This window comes from Dermacentor silvarum, chromosome 2 (genome assembly GCF_013339745.2).
Source record: "Dermacentor silvarum isolate Dsil-2018 chromosome 2, BIME_Dsil_1.4, whole genome shotgun sequence".
NCBI classification, from domain to species: Eukaryota; Metazoa; Arthropoda; class Arachnida; order Ixodida; family Ixodidae; genus Dermacentor; species Dermacentor silvarum.
Genome location: NC_051155.1, coordinates 119,654,525 through 119,679,135, shown reverse-complemented (window position 1 = coordinate 119,679,135; position 24,611 = coordinate 119,654,525). Strand labels below are relative to the sequence as shown.

At 45.7% G+C, this 24,611-nt stretch overlaps 2 protein-coding genes across 2 annotated transcripts; both read left to right on the top strand.

Moving 5' to 3' along the window:
• The first annotated feature begins 5,685 nt into the window (after positions 1–5,685).
• On the top strand, positions 5,686–6,674 carry LOC125943516 (uncharacterized). Its single transcript, XM_049662867.1, has one exon. It carries the CDS (start codon positions 5,686–5,688, stop codon positions 6,667–6,669), a length of 984 nt encoding a protein of 327 aa, XP_049518824.1. The 3' UTR covers positions 6,670–6,674.
• Positions 6,675–15,713: 9,039 nt separating this feature from the next.
• Positions 15,714–19,209, top strand: LOC119440318 (potassium/sodium hyperpolarization-activated cyclic nucleotide-gated channel 1-like). Its single transcript, XM_049662866.1, has 3 exons — positions 15,714–15,723; positions 15,817–15,952; positions 18,909–19,209. Exons 1-3 carry the CDS (start codon positions 15,714–15,716, stop codon positions 19,207–19,209), a joined length of 447 nt encoding a protein of 148 aa, XP_049518823.1.
• The last annotated feature ends 5,402 nt before the right edge of the window (positions 19,210–24,611 follow it).

Genomic DNA, 24,611 nt, shown 5'->3' with positions numbered 1-24,611 from the left:
CTGCGTGAATGGTTTTAGGGGGGGGGGGGGGAGAGGGTGACACATGCACGGTTGACACCCCCTGGCTACGCCACTATAGCCCCAATATGTCCAAGGCGTCACTTACATTCCATCAGATTTATTCCGCCGTCTCATATTGTTGCCCTAGCTGGTAATATAATTCCAACGGGTGTTTTGCAGTTGCGTAACGAAAACATAATTGCTGCTTCTATCGCTTCCTGACCTGTTCATTGAGCCCTCCTTCTGACGCTGCATCGCATTCGCTTTTATTCTCAGGGAGACGGCGCTCGCAGACATCGCATATTTAGTCCTGAGCGAACGCTGTCAAAATGCGCGTCGACCAGCCCCTCTTAATGAGATTTGGCGTGGAGAAGGCCGTCCTGGTCAACTAAAGTGTAATCTGCAAATGTACTAGTTTATTTCTGTACCTTTAACCGCATTTAAACAGAACATCGTTACATGACAGCGGTCGAATTCTTCCCAAGTTTTACATTCTTCACGAACTTAACGATAACACGTAATGGTGACTTAAATTTGTATAAACGTAAATTAAGTTACTTGAGGTTACGCTTTTGTGCTTTTCGACGGCGTATCCCTTTGGAATTTCCAGTTTGCATTTAGCACTCGTTTATGTTGCAAGTAGGTCGCATGCTCGCATGGTATCTGGCTCGCTGACATAGGTTGCGGTGCATTCCACCAGTTTCTTGTGGTGCTGGCGTCAGCTGCGGACGCGTGTGAGTCAACGAGGAACCAGAACTGGTTCTCTGTGCGAGAGAAAACAATATGGCTTGCTTAGTGGCCGCAGTTAATCCTCCCCTGAGACGCATTCAACCGGCAGTGGGGGAATGACAGCACGGTCATCGGAACATGAGAAAGAAATTTTCAGACCAATAAAAATTGGTTGCAGCCTGTATGGAAGGCACTACCACGTCGCCATCGGCGGCTTTGCCGATCTTTGAAAATAAAAGTATGTGACCTGTTGATTCTACGGTGCACATAATTATGGGAACTTGAAGGATAAGAAGGAAGCTCGAGTGGAACCTAAGGACCGCGCACTGAGTAATGTAATGAAAAGAGGGTAGGCGTATCGTGAAGAGACAGAAAGAGGGTGATATAGCTCAGACGGCAGACATATGTAATTTATATTCAAGTTGAGATTAAAAGAAGTGGAGTTCGGGAGGTCAGGTAGTGCGTAGATTAGATAACCGATTGGCTTATCAAAGTAACATAATGGGAGTGTTTAGAGAAAGAAAACCTAGTCGAGGACGGAAGTGATGAAATAGGGTTCAGAGTATAAGATAAGGCGATGTGATAAGATTAGGAAGTTTTGCAGACAAAGGATAACAGTCTACTGACACAAGATAGTATAGGCAACACATTTGCATATGTGATTTGTTTTTGCCGAATCTGCTCAGAAGTGGCAAGGAAAAACCACAGACATTGATCAGCGGGTCAATCGATCCGTCTGATTACTCAGTGCGACACCAGTTCACTTTATACCATGTGTCCCACGTAATAACTTGTGCCAAAATTTGAAAATATGCAAGTACCACGTAGCTGGGCAGAGCCAAGGTGATATTGTTTGCCGTCGCTTGGAGCAAGCCAAACTGTTTTTCCTGCATCGCTTAATTATTGCATTAGTTCTTAATTAATCACCTTCTCAAATATTCAATGCGGAGCAGCAGTGCCAATGAGAAAATTGTGGGCCATCCTGGAAATTCCCGACCCAGCTTTGTATTGCTCAATAGGTGCTACATGAATTTTTTCCAGGCCTGAAAGGTAAGCCCGCGAAACACTAAGAAGTTCGGCCCGATAAAGAAACGAACCGTCCGTAGCCCTCGCGCGAGACGCTGGTTGGTTTGAAAATGGAAAGTTCACGCACTTATTACCGAGGCGCAGTGCCGGGTGCGCTTTCTTCCTCCCTTTCGGACAAGCGGACGGTTACCATTGATCGTCAGGTATCGAGAAGCTCGGCTCGCCAAACTGAACAACGATGGTAGATGCGTTTTTTATTATTACACGTTTTGAATTTATTTGTCCTTGAAATCCCTGGGCTGCATTAGCGGCCCAACGTTTTCAAGGGGAAAGTGCCCATAGACCGAAACAAGTATGGGTTGTGCACTGACGTCATCGCGGCCACCATCTTGTATACAGCCAACACGATAAAAATGAGGCACGTTATCACCAGCCGCCATGGAGTTTTTGCTTCCATCTAGTGCCATTCCCCTTATCTGCAGCGGTTCTGTGGCCGCCGTGAATATGATGGCCGTGATGTCACGTGAACGCTCCTCATAACCGTATCACTAAATCTTTTCTTCGATCATCGCTCAGGTTGCTCTATACGCCGACATTTTTTGAGGTCCCGAAAGAATGCATTGAGTCCTCTACCCACTGGCTGTCACCGACTCATCCGAAGCAATAAGCTGTACTTTACTATAGCGTTCCTATGGTATACAGTAAAACGAAAATCCTAGCGTTGAGACCCCCGCTTGTCGTTTACAGCACCATTTCCTGCCCAACTTGTCAGGATGTCACAGGCATATGTTGTGCAGGAATATATTCGTCAAAAAGTGGCGATAGCTATAGAGCAGAGCAGCTGCCAATTAAGAACTGGAGAGGAGGACGCCTCAACATTAAGAAAATGTGTTTTATCAGGCTATTTTATTTTAATAAGAAAACTTCGATAATAATTTCATAGCAAGACTTATTAAGCTAGGTTAGCAATTGATGCCGTTTTTGAATTGTCTTTTTCTATATATACCAGCTGTCCCGTGCGTTTTTCTCGTTCTTTTTTTTTTTTGCTCCCCGTTAAAAATGAACATTGCAACACTTCCGTTGTTCGTCTGGAAGTGGTATACATTTGCCATAATAATGTTTTCTATATACTTTAAATTTTCTCGTCTTGTTTGATATCTGCTTGCTTGTGACGGCAGAAGCAGGTTAGAGCCCGACTTGTACAGACGTAAGCAGCCTTGTCTAGAACGCGGGCACGGTGGCTTCCGGGGCTCTCCGGAGCCAGCCAGCGACGTCTAACGATAGTTGCTGGGCCCAAACATGCCCATCACCTACCGTTAGACGTCGGACCCAGCAGCTAGCGTTAGACGTCGCTGGCTGGCTCCGGAGAGCCCCGGAAGCCGCTGTTCCCGCGTTCTAGACAAGGCTGCTCACGTCTGTACACCATGAATTACGTGCAAATAATTACTTGTAATCAATTACGTTCTCTGGTAAGTTTGTAATTTAGCGACTTCCTTGTTTACTCGGTGACGCTCACTGTAATTCATTTGCTTTTTCCAGTAACCAACTACATGGAACTAGTTACAGTTTTGACGAAACGAGCTATAACAGTCGACGCAGTATTGATACTGAAGTTTGGCGGGAACTACCGAGTCCAAAAGGGATGAAAATATTTACATGGCTTACCTCCTTGCCACCATCGGCGTCTCGCAGCTACGCCTGGATCGCCTGAACATGGCGGGCTTGCAGATTTGCACGCTTCGCTAGCAAGTCCGACCTCCGAGCCTTTCTCTTATACTAAATTTATCTCTCTCTTCTGGAAGCGCTTTTAGGCGGCCTTCACAGAAGTCTTTGGCCATTAAAAGCGTATGTTTCTCTTTGAAATATAAGTGATTCATATACACCTATTTTTTGTGATTGTAACGCACGAACAGTGTTTTAGGGCCTGAATGATGTGCAGCTTTATATTGAATTACATTACAGATTTGGCTACCTCTTCAAGGAACGTGGGCGTTTGCTGGCGTCCATTACAATGACCCGTTTGAGCCTAAATGGCTTACGAATAAATTCTGCCGGGTGGAGGTCTACCAGATATCGGCTAATAAATGAAAATGGCGCTATACATGGCTCGATAGCGATGGCTACTTTGGACGCTGATGCCACGGAATCACCTATGGGCGATTTTATTGCGATAGCAATTATATGGACACTTCAACCGGATTTCTGCCGTCGGCGTCGCCGTCGCCGTCGCCGTGAGGTTCCGTATAGATAAAATCTTCAGCGCGCGCCGTATGCCCGAGCGGAAGCGTGCGGGGACGCGCGCTATCACGGAGAGCGAACGCACTCAATCTCCCACGCGCAAGCAACGAAGCGGGAAGCGAGCGCCGGAGGGAGCGGGGGGGGGGGGGGGGGGGTCGGCGCACTTCTACTGTGCCAACAACCGCGCTCGTCGCTCGACCGCACGGTCTCTTATCTCTCCCACGCGCAAGCAAGGAAGCGGGCAGCCAGCGCCGGAGGGAGCGGGGGGGGGGGGGGGGGCACTTTTCCTCTGCCAGCAACCGCGTTCGTCGCTCGCCGCACCGTCTCTTATCTCCACACGGCTCTGACCTTTATGCACGCTCAGTTTCCGTTGAAGCGATAGACCGCACGTACCTTCGCCCGCTGCTTGCTGCCAGCGTTTTGACAGTCGTTGTCTGCAGTCATTCAGTGTGATCTATTCATGTTTGTTTGTGCGCGCTCACACCACGCTTGTTCATTCAGTTCGTAATAGTCGGGCCACATTTTCCAACGCACGCTACACACGCAATGCTGCCCGGATCGGCAGTGCAGCGCTACAGGTGTGTCCCTTCGCACGCGCGCTGCCCACGGGAAGCGCTTCTCATCAACACCACCGTTTCACACGCGCCTTCTCGTGGTCATCGAGTCTCTCTTCATGTCGGTCTACTTACGCCGCAGCACACCTGCTTACTTAATCAGCTCATGTTTACTACAATTCATATTGCTACCAAAGCCGCTCACCTTACATCGTATGACATTGTTGTGTTGCTATCGCATTCATTGCTTCGCCCTTAGGGCGAAACTGTGACATTTTTTTTTCATTTCTTTCACTGGCCTAATTGGGAGCGCCTTACACTAGCCCTGGCAATAATAAAGCGCTGTGCTCCATTAGATGACCCAGATCCGAACACCGCGACATTCTCGTACCCACAATGTTGTGAGCAAGGTGTTCGTACGTTACAAGTTGCAACGCAATCCTTCTATCCAACGCGCACATCGAGCGAGTTTTCAGTGTAGATTCCAGATGTATTCGCAAGAAAATGAGGAAAGATTACCGAACAAAAATTTTAAAGGCAATTCTTACTGAAGACAAACAACGTGTGAATGGCTACAGAGGACGCGTTGAAAGAGGCAGGCCAGCTCGTTCTATGTATGTACTGTATTTGTGCAATGTTAATAAATGTACGTAGGGAGGAAAATAGTGTTAAAGTAATCGAGTAGTGTTTAGAACTTGCTCAATTATTCTCGTAGGCAGCAATTAGTAACTGTGATAAATTACGTTTTTTGAATGAAGTAATTATAATCGTAATCGGTTACTTTTTTTCTGTAACGTGTACAAGTCTGGTTTGAGCTGACGCCGTAAGGCTCGAACCTGCTCTGTAGAGGTAAAATTTAAATGCGACTCTGTAAGCAAGTTTGCAACTCTGTAGTAGCGTTTGGGCCTTTATTTAGCCCTTGGTATGCAGTAAGTTTGATCTGCATTGGCTGATGCACTTTCAAAAAACAGTCTTATGGCAAAAGTTCAAAGTCCAGGAACTGACATTCAGGTTATAGTTAGCGTTGGTACAGCATCACGCTTGTGTATACTTGGAGTTAACCTTGAAATGCCACCTGTGACTGTAATAACTCGAGACCGACGTTTCCTACCGATGTTTTCGTTCGGCTGTCCTGAATATGCCGCGCTTGCAGACAGTGTCCACGTCCGGAGCTGCCATGAGCTCGCCGCCTTCGAAGTTGCCGGCATCACGGAACGCACCGGCGCCTCCCTTCTCGGCATCGTCACTGTTGCCGACGTCTGGGAATTCGTCTGTGCCAGTGGACCCAGCGTCAACACTGTCGCCGGCGTCACAGAACCTGCCAATGGCACCGGGCTCGGTGTCACCATTGCCAGCTACGTCACCGACCGCGCTGCTGCCACTGTCGCCGACGTCACGGAACTTGCTGGTGTCATTGGAACCGGTGTCATCAGTGTCGTTAACGTCACGAAACTTAGTGGTACCTTCGGACTCAGCGTCAGCACTGTTGCCGACGTCACGGAACTCACTAATGCCGCCGGGCTCAGTGTCGTCACAGTCGCCCACGTCACTGCAGAACTCGCTGGTACCGCCGTCGCTAATGTCGCTGACGTCACGGAACTTTCCCATGCCACCAGACTCGGTGTCATCACTGTTGCCGACGTCGCGGAACTCACCAATGCCGCCGGGGTCGGCGTCGCCGACGTCACTGCAGAACTCTCCGGTGCCGCCGTCGATAATGTCGCTGACGTCACAGAACTTGGATGTGCCGCCGGGTTCGGTGTCGTCGCCGTTGCCGACGTCACGGAACTCACCGATGGCGCTTGGCTCGGAATCGCCACTGTTGAAGGTGCCACAGAACTCACGTGTGACTCCGTGCTCGTCGTCGACACCGTCGCCGGTGACGAGTGCGGCACCGGCACCACCAGCCTCGAAGCCGTCACCGTTGCATATGCCGTGGGACTGGCCGGTGTCGCGGGCTTCTGCGTCGCCACTACTGGGGAGCGTTCCTAGCTCGCCGGGGACGCCGAGCTCAGCCAAGTTTAGCATCAGGCAGGGCAGCGTCTACTCGATGAGGACGTCCTTGCAAAGCCAGACCGATTCCGAGCGTTCGATGGACGCCAAGGCCAACCGTGAGCTTTGAATGCAAATTACCTATTCTGCAGCGATTCCGTTCAATTCCATCATTTTTACCAATCTGTCATTATCTGGCGGCACGCCCGTTATCGCCGGGATAAACTATACCCTTGGCTTGACGGCTGATATACGAGTAGAATCATAAGGTAATTCAAATGTACGCTCACGCAAATTTGGGTGGATACATGAATTCGTTTCATGAACATACATTTGAAACGGGTTGACGATAGGTACAACAAGACTCATTCTTTTTATCTTTCTGGTTACGTCTTCTTTCGGCCCATTAGATCAGTTAATCGGTAAAAGCATCTCTCAGTATTTTTTTGTCCAAAAATACATTAGTGCGGCCTCGTGCTCGACCATCTCAAATGCGGGCGCTGCTATCGGCTCCTTAAATTTAAAACCGAAACTGGTGTCTTCATAGAACTAAATCATTTGGGTATTTCTCAATAGATCTATAACTTCTACGTTGAAGGCTTTGCATTGAAAATAATGTTTTAAGATTTCGTAAATTATTGGTTGTTAACTAAGGACACGAGTTCGTAGTAAAAATACGTTGCTCAAGAGGACCGTGAGCTAATACTGAGTTTGTTGCATTTACGTAGCGGACATCTGTGTTTTAAGGCTTGCCACAGGTTAGCTGTCATCGGTTCGACGTGTTTATTTATTACTTTCTTTAGTTCAAAGAGATAGGAAAAAAAAAGCTTGTGACAGAGAGAGCCTTTTAAGAAAGGTGCATTTCTAAAGAGGCGGAATTGCCTGCATGAAAAATTTTGGTGTACAGGTAGCTGATTAAAAGATTTACTAACTTTCTAATTATTCACTTTAGGTTGCATGTCTCATTTGGAAAACTGAAACCGGGCATTACTGAAGCAATGTTTGCTTAGTAGAACTAATATGACTAGCACCATTTGCGAGATCATCTGGCCCTAAAATATATGCTACGAAAACCATTCGCGTTCCAGTTAATAGTTTCTTAACAGCAGTACACCTTTGACAGCGGAGCTGTTTAAGCCGGAGGTTGGCCCGTGTAGCGTAGACCAGAAACTGTGCCTGGCGATGACACCGTGCGTTGCCTATACAACCCAGCTGCGCCTCGCTTCGCCGCCGCACCGCCGCACCAAGCTGCTACGACTGCGCACATGCTCCGTTTAGCAATGACGTCACTTCGCGTCGCCTAGCAACCGTCGCGTCGCTTCGCCTAGACATGTCAACGCTTCGCCAGGCTGTGTCTTGAAGCGCGTCGGGCGGCCAAGAGAGAATCTGCGCGTCGGCGGCGAGCCGATCCGGAATACCGTACCAAAGCTGCAGCTGAGAAAGGCGTCATCGAGTCGAAGATTCTCAGTTTAGAGAACGAGAACGCGAGAGTCTGCGTTTGAGTATCCAGCGTTGTCGGGATAGCGACCCTGGCTGTAGCTTGGTCGATCACAAGCTCCGCTGTTTGCCCCAGCCTTGCACCACTAGTGCACGCTGCGCTAATTTTTTTAGCATATTAAGGGCATGAATATCTCAAAAGTGGGACTAGTCCTACTGTCCTAGAATTAACGCTTAGCATACATACCTTCACCGCTGCTGGGGTTCTAGTTTGCATTGAAACATGTGCGTTAAATAGTATAATTAAAGAATAAATCAGGGAATATTTTAATTTAGCCAGCTGGACGTTACGATTTGTCGTGCAACCAATGTCCGCATATCCATGTTCTCCACCTGAGCAGGCCGAATTGCTCTATATGCTCCATGCGATATTGTAGAAATTTGTTCGAATTAAAAAAAAAGGCATTTCAGAGCGACTTCTCGTTTATCACGAGTTCATTCATAATCAAACTGTAGCAGATTTGTCCAATAGCTGTTCAGGTTCAGAAAACCAACCTGCCTGTGAAGAGATTCCCGTCGTATGATCGCTGTTTACTCATATGTAGTCATGAACCATAGTCTCCGGAACCAGACTCATGAGGGTCAACGTACGTCAAAAGCATAGCGCCCTAAAGGCAACGAATGCGTTCGCATGTTACAAGGTGCAGTAATTCGCAGCATTCTCTAGTAGACCTGCCAGACAACGAATCAGAGGGCAATATCGAACTCGCGAAACGTACAAACTGATTGGTACTCGTGTAAAACTACTCTTTTATAATTAACTGTACAATTGTCTATATAGCGAACTCTAGGCTTCCGCTGCCAACGTATACAAATTAAGGCCATAACGACGGTTTTATTCGAGTAACAAAACCGGATCTCAAAGGCTGCGCGTTTAGTGACTATACATGCGCCGAAGGCGATTTCTGGAGTCTCAAATACGTCATGGCCGCCATGTTTTGGACGCTACCTATAGCAACAACGGAAGTGAACTTGAGCAGGCCTGTACAACTTTGCGCACAGATAACGCTATTGTTAGTGACGTACTTTTCAAGGTACAAACAAAAATGTGCGCCTATATTACACCTATAGTTTAGTGTTTTAAAAATACAAATTTCTTTTCTTGCTTCTTATCTCCACGGCAAATAGAAAGTCCCTGTACAACGAACGCACCACAAGAGTTGGTTATATATGTGAGTTTGGGCATACTGAATTCAAAAATTTGTGCCTATACTATACGCCTAGTTGCGTTCTTAAAAAAAATATTTTTCTTGCTTCTTATCTTCACTGCAAATAAAATGTCCCTATACAACGAACGAATAACATGAGTTCGTGTACGTTTGTTATAGGCGAGTTTGGGTATACTGAATTACTCTATCATTTTTTTGGCGCATATGTCTGCTCATTATAACCAGATTCGACCGTGTATCGAACGCGCCTTCCACTCAAACGGCCATTCCCACTGAAGTGTTCGTAAGCAATCTTAGTTCCTCAAAACAACGCCTCTCAATTGCATGAGGCAAGAAGTGCAGCCCAGTGCGTGCATTCTTAAGAAGAAAAGAAATCAGGGCCTCTTACTTAAATCAGTCATTGCCGTCCACTTACCCGTCTGGTAAATGCAGTGTTTACCGCAAGACGATATATTCTATATCACTCAAAAGGTGCACTCGACGAAGTCGTGCTTCTCGCTCAATCCTATAGTTTTGTTTTAGCTTTAGCGGCGATACGTGCAGTTAATCTATTTCAGGTCGTCTTGGTTCTTTTGTTGTGTCTGTCTTCGTGTCTTCCACATTTTTCAAGTGTTTATCGCTATAGTAACCCTCCGTCAAGTATCCTTTAACAGGACACTTAAGAGAAACGCTTTATCAGTTTACACTGATAAAGTATTTCTTAAAAAACTCTATTTTTGGTAATTTCACGGTAAGATGGTGATTAGTAGAACAGAAAATGAAGGCCAGACTTTTAATTTTTTTTTCAATATCGCGCCGGTGCCCCAGAGCCCATACGCCATTATGACGCCATAGATGTCAAAGTATTCTCTCGTATTAAGGTCGTTGTAGTTAAGTAATGGTTCAGTCAATGAAGTCACTAGTGGTGAGACGAAGCAAGCTTTCAGACACGATAAAGGGCGCGATATGGTGGAGTATGCCTCCAGCTCCGTTGGGGAACGGCTGCGCTGAAATCCAGCCGTGACCGTGATTGTAGATAAGGGTTGGGCTCTTCACGGAGGCGTAGTGACAAACTATATCGCGTACAATCTCAGCTTGAGCACACGGCTGAAACAGCAATTCTATATAGGCTGTCAGAAGTCACGTGCCGTGACGTTTGACGGCGAAAAAAGGCCACATTTTCTCAAATACAGCCAACTTGGCTGCGTGACGTGAATTCTATGTGTCTACGTCACTTTCACTGCTTCGCACATCGAATATCAACATCGCTGATTGCCTCCGTGGCCTGCAGTGGAAGCGCGTCGTGGTCGAAACCAGTAGGAGGCTGTTTCGACATTTCGATAACCTAGCATTGTAATGTGGCGTAATTTTTATTTCTACTGGTATCGTATGGAACAGAAACGTGGAGGTTAACAAAGAAGCCGGAAAAGAAATTAGTGACTGCGCAACGAGCAATAGAACGAAAAATGTTAGGCGTAACGTTAAGAGTCAGGAAAACCGCGGTGTTGATTAGAAAGCAAACAGGGGTAGCGGGTATTCTAGTTGATATTAAGAGGAAGGTTTAGCTCGTGGGGTTCCTATTTAAATACATGGGAAAAGAGAAATCGTTTTTTTTTTTGGTAACCACACCACCAAATTTGATGAGGGTTGTTGTATACAAAAAACAAAGTTGATAAGTGACTGTGGGAAGCAGATTTGGTTTAGGCCGTTGCTTTTTCTATAAAGATTGTTGAAAATCTCAAATTTTCAGAAACCGAAAGTGTCAAGTCTACATCTCTGCAACTCAGCAATGAAAAACGGTATCACAATTCTGTAAATTGCATCTGATAGTACATCTAAAGCGGACAAAATTGTTATGCATAGCTGTTAAATACACCACTAAAATGTGAGTAGGATTTTTGCAAGACCTTTTTACGTAAGATTTGAAATTATGGTATCAAATTTTCCCGCTTTGGATGTTCTAATGTATGCAGTTTACGGAACTGCAATGTATGTCCTTGGTGCGGATTTACCTATTTTTAAAATTCCTGCTTCTACTTTTTTCAAACTTACCAACGTTTGCCCATCTTTGTAAAAGAAATACAGGGCCCTAAATCGAAATTCCGCTTGCAACAGTCACTAGAAATTAACTTTCTCTCTCAAATGCAACAAATTTAATTAAAGTCGGTCCAGGAGTTATCTCAGAAAAGCTTTTCTGCGTTTGACAAGTATTACAATAGGCGGCATCTGAGCTGGGCCCGAGCTAAGGTTTCCTTTAAAGAACGGAGCTGGGCAGGTCATGTGATGCGTAGGGCAGATAATCGGTGGTATATTAGATTTACATATACAGAATGCCTGCCAAGAGCAGGGAGGCGCAGTCGAATACAGCAGAGAATTAGATGGCGCGTGACGAAATTATAGGAAGTGTTAATTTGCAGGCCTAACAGGAAGCTTTAGGCTCGGGCGCTCCTATCTGAATACACATAAAAGGATATTTCGTTTTTCTCGACCACCGCATCAAATCTGACGAGGTTAGTTGCATTTAAAAGAAAAAAAAGTTGTCGCAGTTTCACCGGAAAGGCGAAGCATCAATTGCAATAGCAAATTTGTAGAGAGCTATGCGGAGTAATGACAGTAGCTTTATCAGCTGTATAAATTTCGACATGCAGCAGCACCAGCAACACGCGGGCAACACGGTCGACGCCGTCGCCGTTTTGCCCGCGTTCGCACAAAATGCGTGCGGCGTTGGTGACTGTTGCTGGAGCCTCTGATATAAATAGGCACTTGGTGCCGCAGCTAAACGTCGCCTTCCTTCCCCCCCCCCCCCCCCCCTCAAGGCCTTTCGCTCGTCGGAAGAAGGCGCGTTTGCTCTACATATATGGTGATTGTAAAGGAGGAAAGAGACGCCTACTTCTGCAGCCTTTAAGGGAGCACGGCGCAGAACGCGCGTTTGTTCTCCGCCGTGCGCTCACTCCCCGTGAAAGCGCGCGTCCCTCGCGCCCTTTCACTCGCACATACAGCGTTCGGCGCGTGGCGACGATTTCATCTGCATTGACGTCATACGGAACCTCACGGCGACGGCGACGGCGACGGCGACGGCAGAAATCTGCTTTGGAGTGTCCATATAATTGCTATCGCAATAAAACGTAAAATCTTCTTAAAGCTTCATCGAGCTTCGAGCCCGAGCTAAAGCTTCTTCGAAGCTTTAGCTCGGGCCTAACTTAAGTGGCCTATTACAATACATGTAAAACACAGAAACGCATTTCTGAGATAACCCCTGGACCAATTTTAATGAGATTTGTTGGATTTGAAAGGGAAAGTTAATTTTAGTGACTGTTGCGAGCGGAATTTTGATTTAGGACCGGAATTTTGTTTTAAAAATTTTCAAAAATTCTAAAGTTAAAAAAAATTAAAGCACAAAGTTTTCACATTAATAGCTCAGCATCAAGAACAGATATTGCGCTTCTCTAAACGGCATCAATTAGCTCATTCAAAGCGGATAATCTCGATATGTCAATTTATATCATACGTGAATGTGTTATGTTGTGTACGAAGGTTCTGCAAAAGCTATATTTCCATATTACTGATTTTTTTGCGATTCATATGTAATATATCTATTTTGGCCGCTTTAGATGTTCTGTTAGATGTAGTTCACATAATTGTGATATCATTTTTCATTGCTGAGTTACAGAGTTGTAAACTTGATAGCTTCGTTTTCTTAAAATTCGCAATTTTGCCAATTTTTAATAAAAATTTACGATCAAAATAAAAAAGTCGAAACAACCTGTCACTAGATTTCAAGTTTTTCTTGTAAATACAACAAACATCGTCACATTTGGTGCAGTGGTTGCCGAGAAAAACGAATTCTCCTTTTACATGTCTTCAGATAAGAGCTGGCGCAAGACGAGGGTAATTGGAGATCACTGGGAGATGTCGTCGTCCTACAGTGGACATAAATAGGCTGCTGATGCGCTGCTGATTATGATGATGACGATGATGAAACATTTACGATATTTATCCACATCTGCTCTTTCATACTTGTAACAGGCATTTTAGTGTGCGTTTATGGTCGAGCTTAGATTGCGTCGTCTTGTTTGCCGACTTTTTCTAGCATGTAAAAATGATTGTAGCTGCGAGTGCCGACACGAAAAATGCGGTAAATGAACTTTCGTAGTTATAGCTCTCAAATTGTCATCTCGGATATTTCTGTGCCTCAAAGGCTGTCAGAATTGTTACACAGTTTTCAACCACGCCTTTTCTCATCACACGTCTATAGTTGGAGCTCGTTGTCGTGCACGCTAAACTTTTTGAAAGCGTTACCAGCTGGGGTGTTACCCAATGTAACGAGCCAACACCCTTAAGGGTGTAAAATGTTTTAGAGTGTATATGCTGTCTCGTCGATATATGGCTGCCGAACACGCGTGGTCATGAGTGTGATTCCCTGCCGCAGCGGCCACATTCCGCGCCCCCATCAGAATGTGGCCATTGCAACCATTGAAACCCGCGGCTCTATTTTTATTCGTTTTGGGTGAAAGCAGTTGATTATTACTGGTGCAAACCAAGGCCCGAACTTTCATTCTCTCGAATCTCGCACCAAAACCCGTCAGCCTCGGTGCGACGTCGGGGATTTCAGAGTATTTTCTCGTATATGGACTGTGCTGCCGCAGGGAAATCCTCAGAAACTTGCTGGGTTGAGTCATTTGTACCTTTCGAACGAGCGCTTCTTTACAATTAGCCATACACGAGTAGGCGCTGTCAAGATCAATGACGTGACGGCTAGCGGCGGTGCGGGAACTTGAAAGCGGCGTCGCGACCCATCTTTCATTTATGCACCTTTATCGTCTTACCAAGCCTGTGCTCACAGTAAGGGTGACTGTTTTGCTATTGCCGAAGCGTAATTTACTAATACAGCTATTTTTCTGTATGGACATCTTTTCTTTCAACTTTCGCTTAAGCACGTTTAGTGGGAACGCTATGGTACTTTAGTGATTCAAAAATGTGGAGGAGGGGGCGGTGAAAATATTTATTGGAATTCATGCTCACTTTTTCGTTCCAAAGCATTCTACAGGAGCATCATTAAATGTTGCCCGCATTTCTCGTGCGTTCTGCAGGGGTGAATGGTACACACACCAGCCCTGTGTAGCATTTCGCGTTGAAAGCCAACGGTTCAGTGAACTGTTTCTTCATAAGCCCGTCATTGGATATGCTTGCTTTTTCTGTTTCCCGGGCGACCTGATGACTCTTACGTGGCTGACACGTGACTTACAGATGGCAGATTAGACGCATCTCGTTGGCTTGTCAACTTAAAGGTTGACGCAATCATTCTTAATAGCCGATAGCTAGTGCACGCATCGACAGTGATTTACCTTTGGGAACACAAAAAATAGTGCGCTTTTCTTTTGGCACTTAGCATAACTGCGTGTCACCTTTTTGTTCAAACGAGAAAAAATAAACTAAAAAGGAAACAGATAAATTATCACAGGGCCCAGCGCCGAGAGATAAGAGGAGGAAATTGAGCGCCATGATTCGAATACTACGTAAGTGGTGATAACATGAGCTGACGTAGACTCGTATGGTGATTTTCTTGTTTTTGAGAGCCGCATAACCTCATGCAAGGCTCAGCTAGAAAGAAAGCCTTCGATAAGGCTTGTGCAAGCATTCCGTAGTCCGGTGCGACAGCACAGCCGTGGCAATATCAGTGAAAGCAGGCGTTATCTTCATACAGATGTCGTCCTGTCCGTGTATATTACAGCTCTTGCGAGTCGCTGTGATACGGGGTTGCCCACCCCGCAGCAGTGTCATTCGGACAAGCTTTTGTGATTACTATACCCAAGTCAATGAGGCGTGACTTTTGAAGAACAGCCATATTTCTTGTGTTTGCAAAACACTCCTGTCGAGTCTCCATTACATCGTAAAACATTCGAAGTTTCTTTGGCGGTATTGTATTGTATTGTATTAGAGACCGTCCGCTCAGCGCTGCGTAACTGAATGGACGTCGCCGTTCGAAAAACCAGATCTGTCGAATTGCCGTCGTTATCAATTAGGATACTCATATCCTAATTATAACAATGGCTATAACGGCCAAACGGATCATTTTCATATATGAATCATGATATATGAAAATGATCCGTTTGGCAACACCCACAGAAAAATGTTAGCTATGTTTTAATAAAACCCTATAGGTTCCTGAGTATTTTGATTACCTTATTGGGTTACACATTCAAATGAACAAACTTCCAAGGAACCTAGAGCTAGTGTTCTCAAATGGGTCGTTTTCATGTAGCAGTCGAATCTAACTGATAACTACGTTTGTTGGAGAGATTCGATATATTTTTTAACTGCGACGTCCATTGAGTTACGCAGCGCTGAGCGGACGTCTACCGAGGTAGCAAGGCGTCTCGCGTGCCAAATTTCCCGGATGTCTGACCAACCATGCATGCTCGTGCAGAGCAGCAGCGCACAGGAACAGTACATTTCCGCAGAAAATGAACACAGATCCTTTTTCTATGGACCAGATGAACTTGAACGCCAATGACAGCAGGTATCGCGAATGTCTGAATGTGAGTAAGAAATACACGAGATCGATGACATCGACGCACCAAAACTTAGCACAGAGTCGTATAGTTTTCAATGTAATGGTCTCGGATCTGCAGCCCAACTTCGCGCCATCAAGTCCGCGATAAAGAAGCTGCTCACTGCTGCGTCGAGGAGGCAGTACTCGGGACTGGACTTCAAGAAGCAGGCGCACACGACGCACAGGTGCATCCTGCATCCACGCTCCAGGTTCAGGTGCGTCAGCTCGCCTCCGCCTCGAATGCGTGCCTCAGTCAACGACGCCACTTCTTCTCAAGCAGTAGTAGTCTGCGCACTCGCAGGGGCTGTCCACATACAGGGTGTTTTAGCGAACACTTTCAAAAATTCTTAAAGGTTGCCTGTGGCAGATAGCACAATTCTAGTTCATGAGCTGGTCTACTCGAAGAGGCGGACATTATTTGCACAAGAAATTGAAAGGCATATCGAATAATTAACAAATTCGCTAATTAAGTTTTTAACTAATTACCTGATGGCCCATATTGCAATTTACAAATTGTAGCCGCGGAGTTCGCCAGGCGGATCCACTTAGAATTAATTCTCGGGATGACACCAGTTTCGAGATATTAATACCCGAACTTTGCGGAGAAATGCATTGGCGTTCCAGCCAAGTTCTTAACAAAACGTCGCTTTATGCATTGAAGCACAAAATTAACTGGAACGCCAATGCATTTCTCTGCAAAGTTCGGGAATTAATATCTCGAAACTGGTGTCATTCTGAGAATTAATTCTAAGTGGATCCGCCTTGCGAACTCCACGGCTACAATCGGTAAATTGCAATATGGGCCATCAGGTAATTAGTTTTAAACTTAATTAGTGAATTTTTGTTAATTAGTCTATTATTAGGCATAATTAATCTACTATTATGCATTTCAATTTTGTTTTGCAAGTAATGTCCGCCTCTTCGAGTAGACCAGCTCATTAACTAGATTTGGGCTATCTGCCACAGGCAACCTTAAATAAATTTTGAAAGTGTTATCTGAAACACCCTGTATATAGTATCGCTACTTGTTACCGGAATAGTTGGTTCCTAGATCTGGTTTAAGAACGGGGGGGGGGGGGGGGGGGGGGAGGTGACGCGAAATGATGTGCAGTAACGACAAGATAGGCAAGAGCGCCACTCACAACTAAGTTTATTGAGAGCAGGCACATCTTCACTTTTCACGAGGAAGGTGCCAGAGCACGTAAACACATCAGGACACCGTGCCGCCATGCGCGACATGTCAGTTGGTTGAGAAAGTAAACTCAGGGGATTGAGGGGCTCGATATTTTTATGAGGAACAGCCATAATGAAGCGCAGGAAAGCCTAATGTAAAGGAACTTTGTTTTTTTTTTTTGGGGGGGGGGGTGGAGGGGATTGAAGTGAAGAAATACTACAGTAAATGCAAATCAATGATTAAGAAAACACAACATGCCTCCGGTGGGAACCGAACACTGCCGGCGCCATGATGAGTGTTATACCGCCGATTTCCCGCTGTACTTGAATTCAATGCACCATTTTGAAGAATGATAGCATTGTGGATTTTTTAAAGCTGAATTTTAGTAACAAGTTGGGAAGGGCAGGCAGCGTTTCTTCGACCCCTCCTGTTGTAGAAATGTGTTGTTCTTACCTCCCTGCCTTTGGATCTCGAGGGGTAAGCGGCTTTGTCCTGGTACAAACACAACATAGCTGCCGGCAACTCCTCCTCCATAACATCACCATAGTTGCCCTTCAGCCCGCTAAGTACTGGTATAATACCGGCACGCTTAGCGGCAGCGGTGGCGTATAGTGAAACTCTGTGAAATCGGTCTATTCAGCTGCGGCTGTGCGCCCGTCCGCTTTCGGTTTACTAAACCAAGCCATGGGAATGTTGGCCTGGGCAACTCACGGCCAACTCAGTGAATGCGGAACGTCGTTTGCACTGAAGGAGCAGGCAACTAGCCAATATGCCTTCGTATGCTGCCGATAGATAAATGCTTATCAAGGCTGCCAGAGTCGAAATATTTGCTGTGCAATGAACGAGCAACCAGGCCTCATATGCAATGCACGGATTCCTGTAGCTTGATTACATACCTCTATCGTTCATCGTTCACCACGAGCCGGTAGCGGTGGTATTTATCATGGGCGGAGCGTGACTCGAACTCACTGACGAATACGGAAAAAAAAGCATGAAGCTGGAATCGTTACTTTATATAGTATACGTACTGGCCCAGTTTCAGTATTTTTTATTTATTTTATTTGTTAATTCTAAATTTTATTTATTTTGCCCCGACACATGTTGCCAGTAGTGCGCACTCGATCACTATGGTGAATCGCCGAGGTCTTGTTATATACTTAAAACTTAAGATTGGCTTCCTAACGACACATTATAATTGACTTCAGGTAATAAAATGCGAGCTACAATACTATGTTTAGAAAATTGTTAAGAGATTTAATTTAAGGTTGCCCGCGAATAGACGCAAAATTGCCGCGCGACTGGCCACTCGAGGGACTTTGCGTGTATTCGCGGGCAACTTTCATGCCCGGGAACAAACACTTTTATCTAGCACGTATTGAGCAACAGAAAGCTGTATCGAGAGTTTCTCATGTTGATCTATAATTTTCTCATTGACACTTTTTATCTAATTATAATAGTTGAGAAGTTGATTTGCAAAAGATAATCTGAGTGCCTCCAAGAGACGGCAAACAACCTTACCTTGGTTCTGTCCAGCTACGTAGCATTTGCATATTTTTAAAGTTTGGCCCAAGTTAAGTGAAACACCCTGTTATTGAGTTCAAATAAAATATCCATTCTTCTTCTTCTTCTTCTTCTTCTTCTTCTTCTTCTTCTTCTTCTTCTTCTTCTTCTTCTTCTTCTTCTTCTTCTTCCTCTTCTTCTTCTTCTTCTTCTTCTTCTTCTTCTTCTTCTTCTTCTTATTATTATTATTATTATTATTATTATTATTATTATTATTATTATTATTTTCTATACTCCTTTCCATCTTTTACACCACAGCATAATCACGGAGCCAACGTTTGACAAAGAAAACTTACTCATTTAGGCCGGTTCACAAACTTATCGACCTGCCTAAGCGATTCGCGGCGAGCCAATTAACCGATTACCTAACCTTGTGATTGAGTGGTTTATTTGTTGGTCCGGCGAACAATCTCGTCCACCCGTCGTGTGCCGTGCAGGAAGTGGTGGGACGGCTTCATCGTGCTCCTGCTCCTCATGAACCTGGTGCTGGTCCCTCTGCACCTGGGTTTCTTCCCGACGACGGGCTTTGACTGGGCGCTCTACTCGCTCTTCTCCGACTTCATGCTCCTCGCAGACATGCTGCTCAACTTCAGGACCGGTAACTGCACTAAGCCCCCGCATTCTCAAACGATACTCAACCGGAAGCTGTTCCTCCACTGTACGCCACTTGAGCGCAGCGCCGCGCCTCGACTGCAGAAGACACTACGCTTCTTGAGAACTGCCGTGGAGTGTCAATGAATCTCAGTGACCGCTTCTGTCGAGGGGCGACGATGTGATCCACTTTCTTGAGTCGAGGTAGAGCGCTGAGAGGGTGAGCGTTCTGCTTTACGAAAGGAGGGGGGGGGGGGGGTGTATGTGTTCAACGTAACTTAGGCCAAAATTTTAAGATGTGCAAGTGCCACGCACTGTGTGCCATAATGTCTGCAAAAACCAGGCACACAAAAGCTAAGCGTTATTTTTGGCGGCAATTATATCAATACGCAAGCACCAAGAGCAAGTTTTATTGAAGTACCACGTATAGCTATACAGGACCAAGGTATTGATCCTTTTCGCGGCTCTCCCGTGAGCGCTGCCATGTTTGATCACGTGGTGATGCGTCCATTGCTTGCCTCAGCTGCCTCCGTTGCCTCCACGTTTACAATGCAAGCGCGTGACCCCGGTGCAGCGCAGAAAACCTCCGTTTCGACGCATATCGTAGACGGTGACTGTGTGCACGACGCGAAGCTTTGGCCACAGCTTTAGAGGACATGTAAGTGCTTTCAGAGCTCATTACGCCTTGTCCAAATGGCGCGAGCAGCGTATACGGTGCTTGTACTAAAAACGGGGCTGGAAATGTATTCCAAGCTGTCCCAACCTTCCGCTCATGAATTAAATCGGGATCAGTGTGATATTCGTTATTTATTTGGCAAACATTTTGAAGCAGCGGCTTATGTTTCTGACTCTAAAGTTCCTCGGTTAATCCTCGGTGCGGCCACTACCTGATCGTTTACCTAATCGCTCGCGGGTGTGCTCTGCTTGGATATATTTGTTCTTGCTGCGCACAAAGCTTAGAATCTAAATGTTCTGCACTTTGCGGTAGCTTGCAGCAAAGACGTATTATCGCTAGTCCCTCGCTTACTCTGTGGGCTGTTACGAAACGTTCAGCTTCCAACATCCATTTCTTGTCGGTGTAGTAGCCGTCACTCATGCTTCGGCACATTCATTCAAGTGTGCGCCCATTCACTTATTATTGATACGTTGGCGATAGGGTGGGCGTAAGTTTGCGTGCGAGTAGGGGTGGATATGTGTAGATAACGGGCGAGAGACTTACAATGCCAATAAGCGGCGCTACTTCCTTTTATAACGAGCGGTACTCACTCTTAGGTGCCGACGTTCCGTAGAAGTCCTTTCTTTGGAGGTTAGCTATACAGCGCTGGCGGATGAATTACCTTTTAAATGCGAAGCATTTCTTGGCGAACATTTGCTACTTTAACAGTGTCTATCTATCTATCTATCTATCTATCTATCTATCTATCTATCTATCTATCTATCTATCTATCTATCTATCTATCTATCTATCTATCTATCTATCTATCTATCTATCTATCTATCTATCTATCTATCTATCTATCTATCTATCTATCTATCTATCTATCTATCTATCTATCTATCTATCTATCTATCTATCTATCTATCTATCTATCTATCTAACCGCCTACGACTTTGTGCTCTCATGGTCGTTTCGTTAACTTGGTATGTACCAAAATTGGTATACTATGACAAGAGTATATGACGAATATAAATGATATGTCATGACATGAATTTCATGACATGCTTGTCATGTAGGTCATGAAACAGCCGCCTACGTCTTGGTGCTCTCATGCTCGTTTCGTTAACTTGATAGGTACCAAAATTGGTATAGTATGACAGGAGTGTATGAAGAACATGATTGATAGGTCATGACATAAATGTCATGACATGCGTGTGATGTAGGTCATGAAAATGACCCAGCGAAAAAGATTAACACTCAAAAGCCACCGAAATGTGTTCTGACATGGGTACTAAGTGAAGGAAACACTACAGGATACTGCTAGAAGCCATAGTCATGAGCATGACTCAGCAAAAATGACAATGACTTAGCGAAAAAAGATGAACACTCAAAAACCACTGGAATGGATTCGGACGTGGACACTAAGTGAAGGAAACACTCAATGAAGATGGTATAAATCATAGTCATGAGCGTGACTCAGCAAAAATGACAATGACTCAGCGAAAAAATATTAACACTCAAAAACCACTGGAATGGGTTCGGATGGACTACCAAGTGAAGGAAAAGGCTAAGGTTGTTGGTCGAAGTCATAGTCATGAGCATGACTCAGCAAAAATGACAATGAGTCATCAAAAAGATTAACACTCAAAAGCAACTGAAATGGGTTCTGACGTGGCTACTAAGTGAAGGAAACACGAAAGGATGGTGGTAGAAGTCATAGTCATGAGCATGACTCAGGAAAAACGTCAATGAATGAGCAAAAAAACATTAACATTCAAACATCAATGAAATGGGTTCGGACGTCGGTTCTAAGTGAAGGAAACACTAAAGGATGGTGGTAGAAGTCATAGTCATGACCATGACTGAGCAAAAATGACAATGACTCAGCGAAAAAACATTAACACTAAAAAACAATGAAATGGGTTTGGACGTGCGTACTAAGTGAAGGAAACACTAAAATATTGTGGTAGAAGTCAGTCACGAGTATGACTAAGGCTTTCACCCTAAGGCTCGAGGTGTATCTAAAGGGACTCCTGAGGACTCATGACATGAATGTCATGACATGCGTCTCATGTACGTCATGAATCAGCCGCCTACGTCTTGGTGCTGGGTTTTAAGTGAAGTCGTTTCGTTAATTAGGTAGGCTCCCCGCACACTGCTTCGCATTACATAGATTCCTACAGGGCGTGGAATCTGCCGGCTTTTTTTTATCATCCAGGAAAGCTGTGCATTGCGAAGGGCGGCAACACAGACAGTCCTTATGTAGCAGCGGCGACACAGGTTGATTCACTTCGTAAATATGCGAATCACTATTTTTGCAGCGAACTACCGCACACGTCTTCCCTTTATCGTTACACATTTTGCAGCACGAATTGGTCGCAGTGTATTTGCGAACACCCAGTTGCATTTCCGACAGCTGATCGCACAGTAGCAAGGCAGAAGTAGTAATGGTTTCGTATTCGTGCGCATTCGCTGAGGCAACGTATGGCGCGCCGCCGAAAGCGCCATCTCGTTCCTCTAGAGCAAACTGCTCCGCTAAAAGGGTCAATAATGTTGTTTGCTGTCAGTTGGAGAAAGTGAGACTATTTTCTGTATTTAGGCTAATTACGTAATTGATTATTATTTATTAATCAACTGATAAATACAGTCTACATAAAAGTTTTCTTTCCAAGCCTGAAAGGAAGTCCGCGAAATACAAAAAAAAAAAAGAATGCCGCGTTACTGAAAGCTGGATCGGGAATCTTTCAGGGTGGTTGAGAAGTTTCTCATTGATGCTTTTGCTCTGAATATAGGATTTTATGAAGTTCGTTAATATTTAACTCATTCTGTAATTGGGCGAAATACAATAAATAGTCTGACTTGCTCCAAGAGACGGCAAACACCATTACCTTGGTTCTGTCCCACTACGTGGCACTTGTAAACATATTGGCACAAGTTACGTGGGACATATGGCATATACATGGCCATAAGAGGGGCTGCATCGTGGCTCAGGTAACCCTCCCGTTTCGTTACTGTATAACGAAATGGCGAGAAGGTACGATAACGCACGATTAAAGTTAACCAGATCCGTGTTCACTAACAAGTTCTTACGCTAGAACTGTTCGTATGAGAGCAGGTGCTGTAGCCAGTCGACATGTTGTACATATTGTCACGTTTAATGAAGAGGCGACTTCTAAAAGAGGCCGTTAAGGTAAATCCAAGTCGCCAAAGGGGCAGCGCAGCACCGACAAAAGACCAAGGCGCTAGCTCGTGCACAAGACTGTCCTCGTCTTCTTCTGGGAGCAAGTGGCACAAGCGCGTGGCATTACCCCTCCTCCCAGAAGAGCATCGACTCGATGCTAAACAAAGCATGGACGGGCAGAAAGACTTGTCCCAGGAGAAACGTAATGGTCCGGAAACCACGGCTATTGTGGTGTGCAATATGGTTTTAACCGCACTACGTGCACAATCTCGGGCCGCGGTTGTCGGCGTCGTGCTGGCTGGGTGCCGTCAGGAAGGACTTCATAATTGAGGTCACTTACTCGCCGAAGCACTTTGTAAGGGCCGAAGTACCGACTGATAAGTTTTTCCGAAAGGCCTTTACGGCGGACGGGGGTCCAAACTAACACTTGGTCACCCGGTTGGTACTCAACTTGTCGGTGGCAGAGGTTGTAGTGTCGCGCGTCAATACACTGTTGTTTCCTGATGTTCACGCGAGCCAGTTGGCGTGCTTCCTCGGCACGTTGCACGAAACGCTCAGTGTCTTCATCAAGATTGTCAGAAGTGTCACATGGTAACATGGCTTCTAACATCGTCTGCACTTCACAACCGTAAACAAGAGCAAAAGGCGTGAAGCATGTGGTCTCTTGCGTAGCGGTGTTGTACGCAAACGTGACGTATGGTAGGACTTCGTCCCACGTCTTATGCTGCACGTCTATGTACATCGACAGCATGTCGGTCATTGTTTTGTTAAGCCTTTCAGTCAAGCCATTTGCTTGAGGGTGATAGGCAGTCGTCTTTCGGTGCGTGGTGTAACTCAGCTGAAAAACTTCTTCAAGCAGCCTTGCCGTAAACGCCGCTCCTCGATCCGTGATGACACAGGATGGGGCGCCATGACGTAGTACGATGTTCTGTACGAAAAACTGTGCAACCTCAGAAGCTGTGCCTTTAGGAAGAGCCTTTGTTTCAGCATAGCGGGTTAAATAGTCCGTGGCGATAATTATCCACTTGTTTCCGGAAGTAGACAACGGAAACGGGCCCAGGAGGTCCATGCCGACTTGATCGAAGGGCCCTCGAGGCGGTTCGATAGGATTCAGCAATCCCGCAGGCTTCACATTCGGCGACTTTCGGCGTTGGCATTCACGGCAGGCTTGGACGTATCGTTTAACACAAGTGGCGAGTTTCGGCCAGTAGTACGATTTTCGTACCCTGGCAAGGGTTCGAGTGAAACCCAAGTGGCCAGAAGCAGGCTCGTCGTGGCATGCGAACAGGATTTCATCACGAAGCTCTGTGGGTACGACCAAAAGATAGGTGTTGTTGCTGGCAGCAGAATTCTTCTTGTATAGGATGCCCTGCCGTAAACAAAACGACGACAAACCTCGAGCAATTTGCGGGGGCAGAGTGACGTTGCGGCCTTCTAGATGTTCAATTATGGGGCGCAATTCACAGTCTGCTCGCTGCCGTGTCGATACGTCTGTCCCGCTTATGGCGCCAAGAAAAGCGCTGTCGTCTTCGATGTGTTGATCGGCAGACTCAACAGGTGCGCGCGACAATGTGTCGGCATCGTCGTGTGTGCGGCCGGACTTGTACACGATGGTCACGTCGTATTTCTGCAGGCGCAGGCTCCACCGTGCCAGTCGTCCAGAAGGGTCTCTTAGGTTTGCCAGCCAGCATAAGGAGTGATGATCCGTCA

Excerpts from the sequence above, each read along its gene's own strand:
- LOC125943516 (XM_049662867.1), top strand. The coding sequence starts at position 5,686 with ATGCCGCGCTTGCAGACAGTGTCCACGTCCGGAGCTGCCATGAGCTCG.
- LOC119440318 (XM_049662866.1), top strand. Across the intron at positions 15,953-18,908 it reads CATCCACGCTCCAGGTTCAG|GAAGTGGTGGGACGGCTTCA; the intron begins GTGCGTCAGCTC and ends TGTGCCGTGCAG.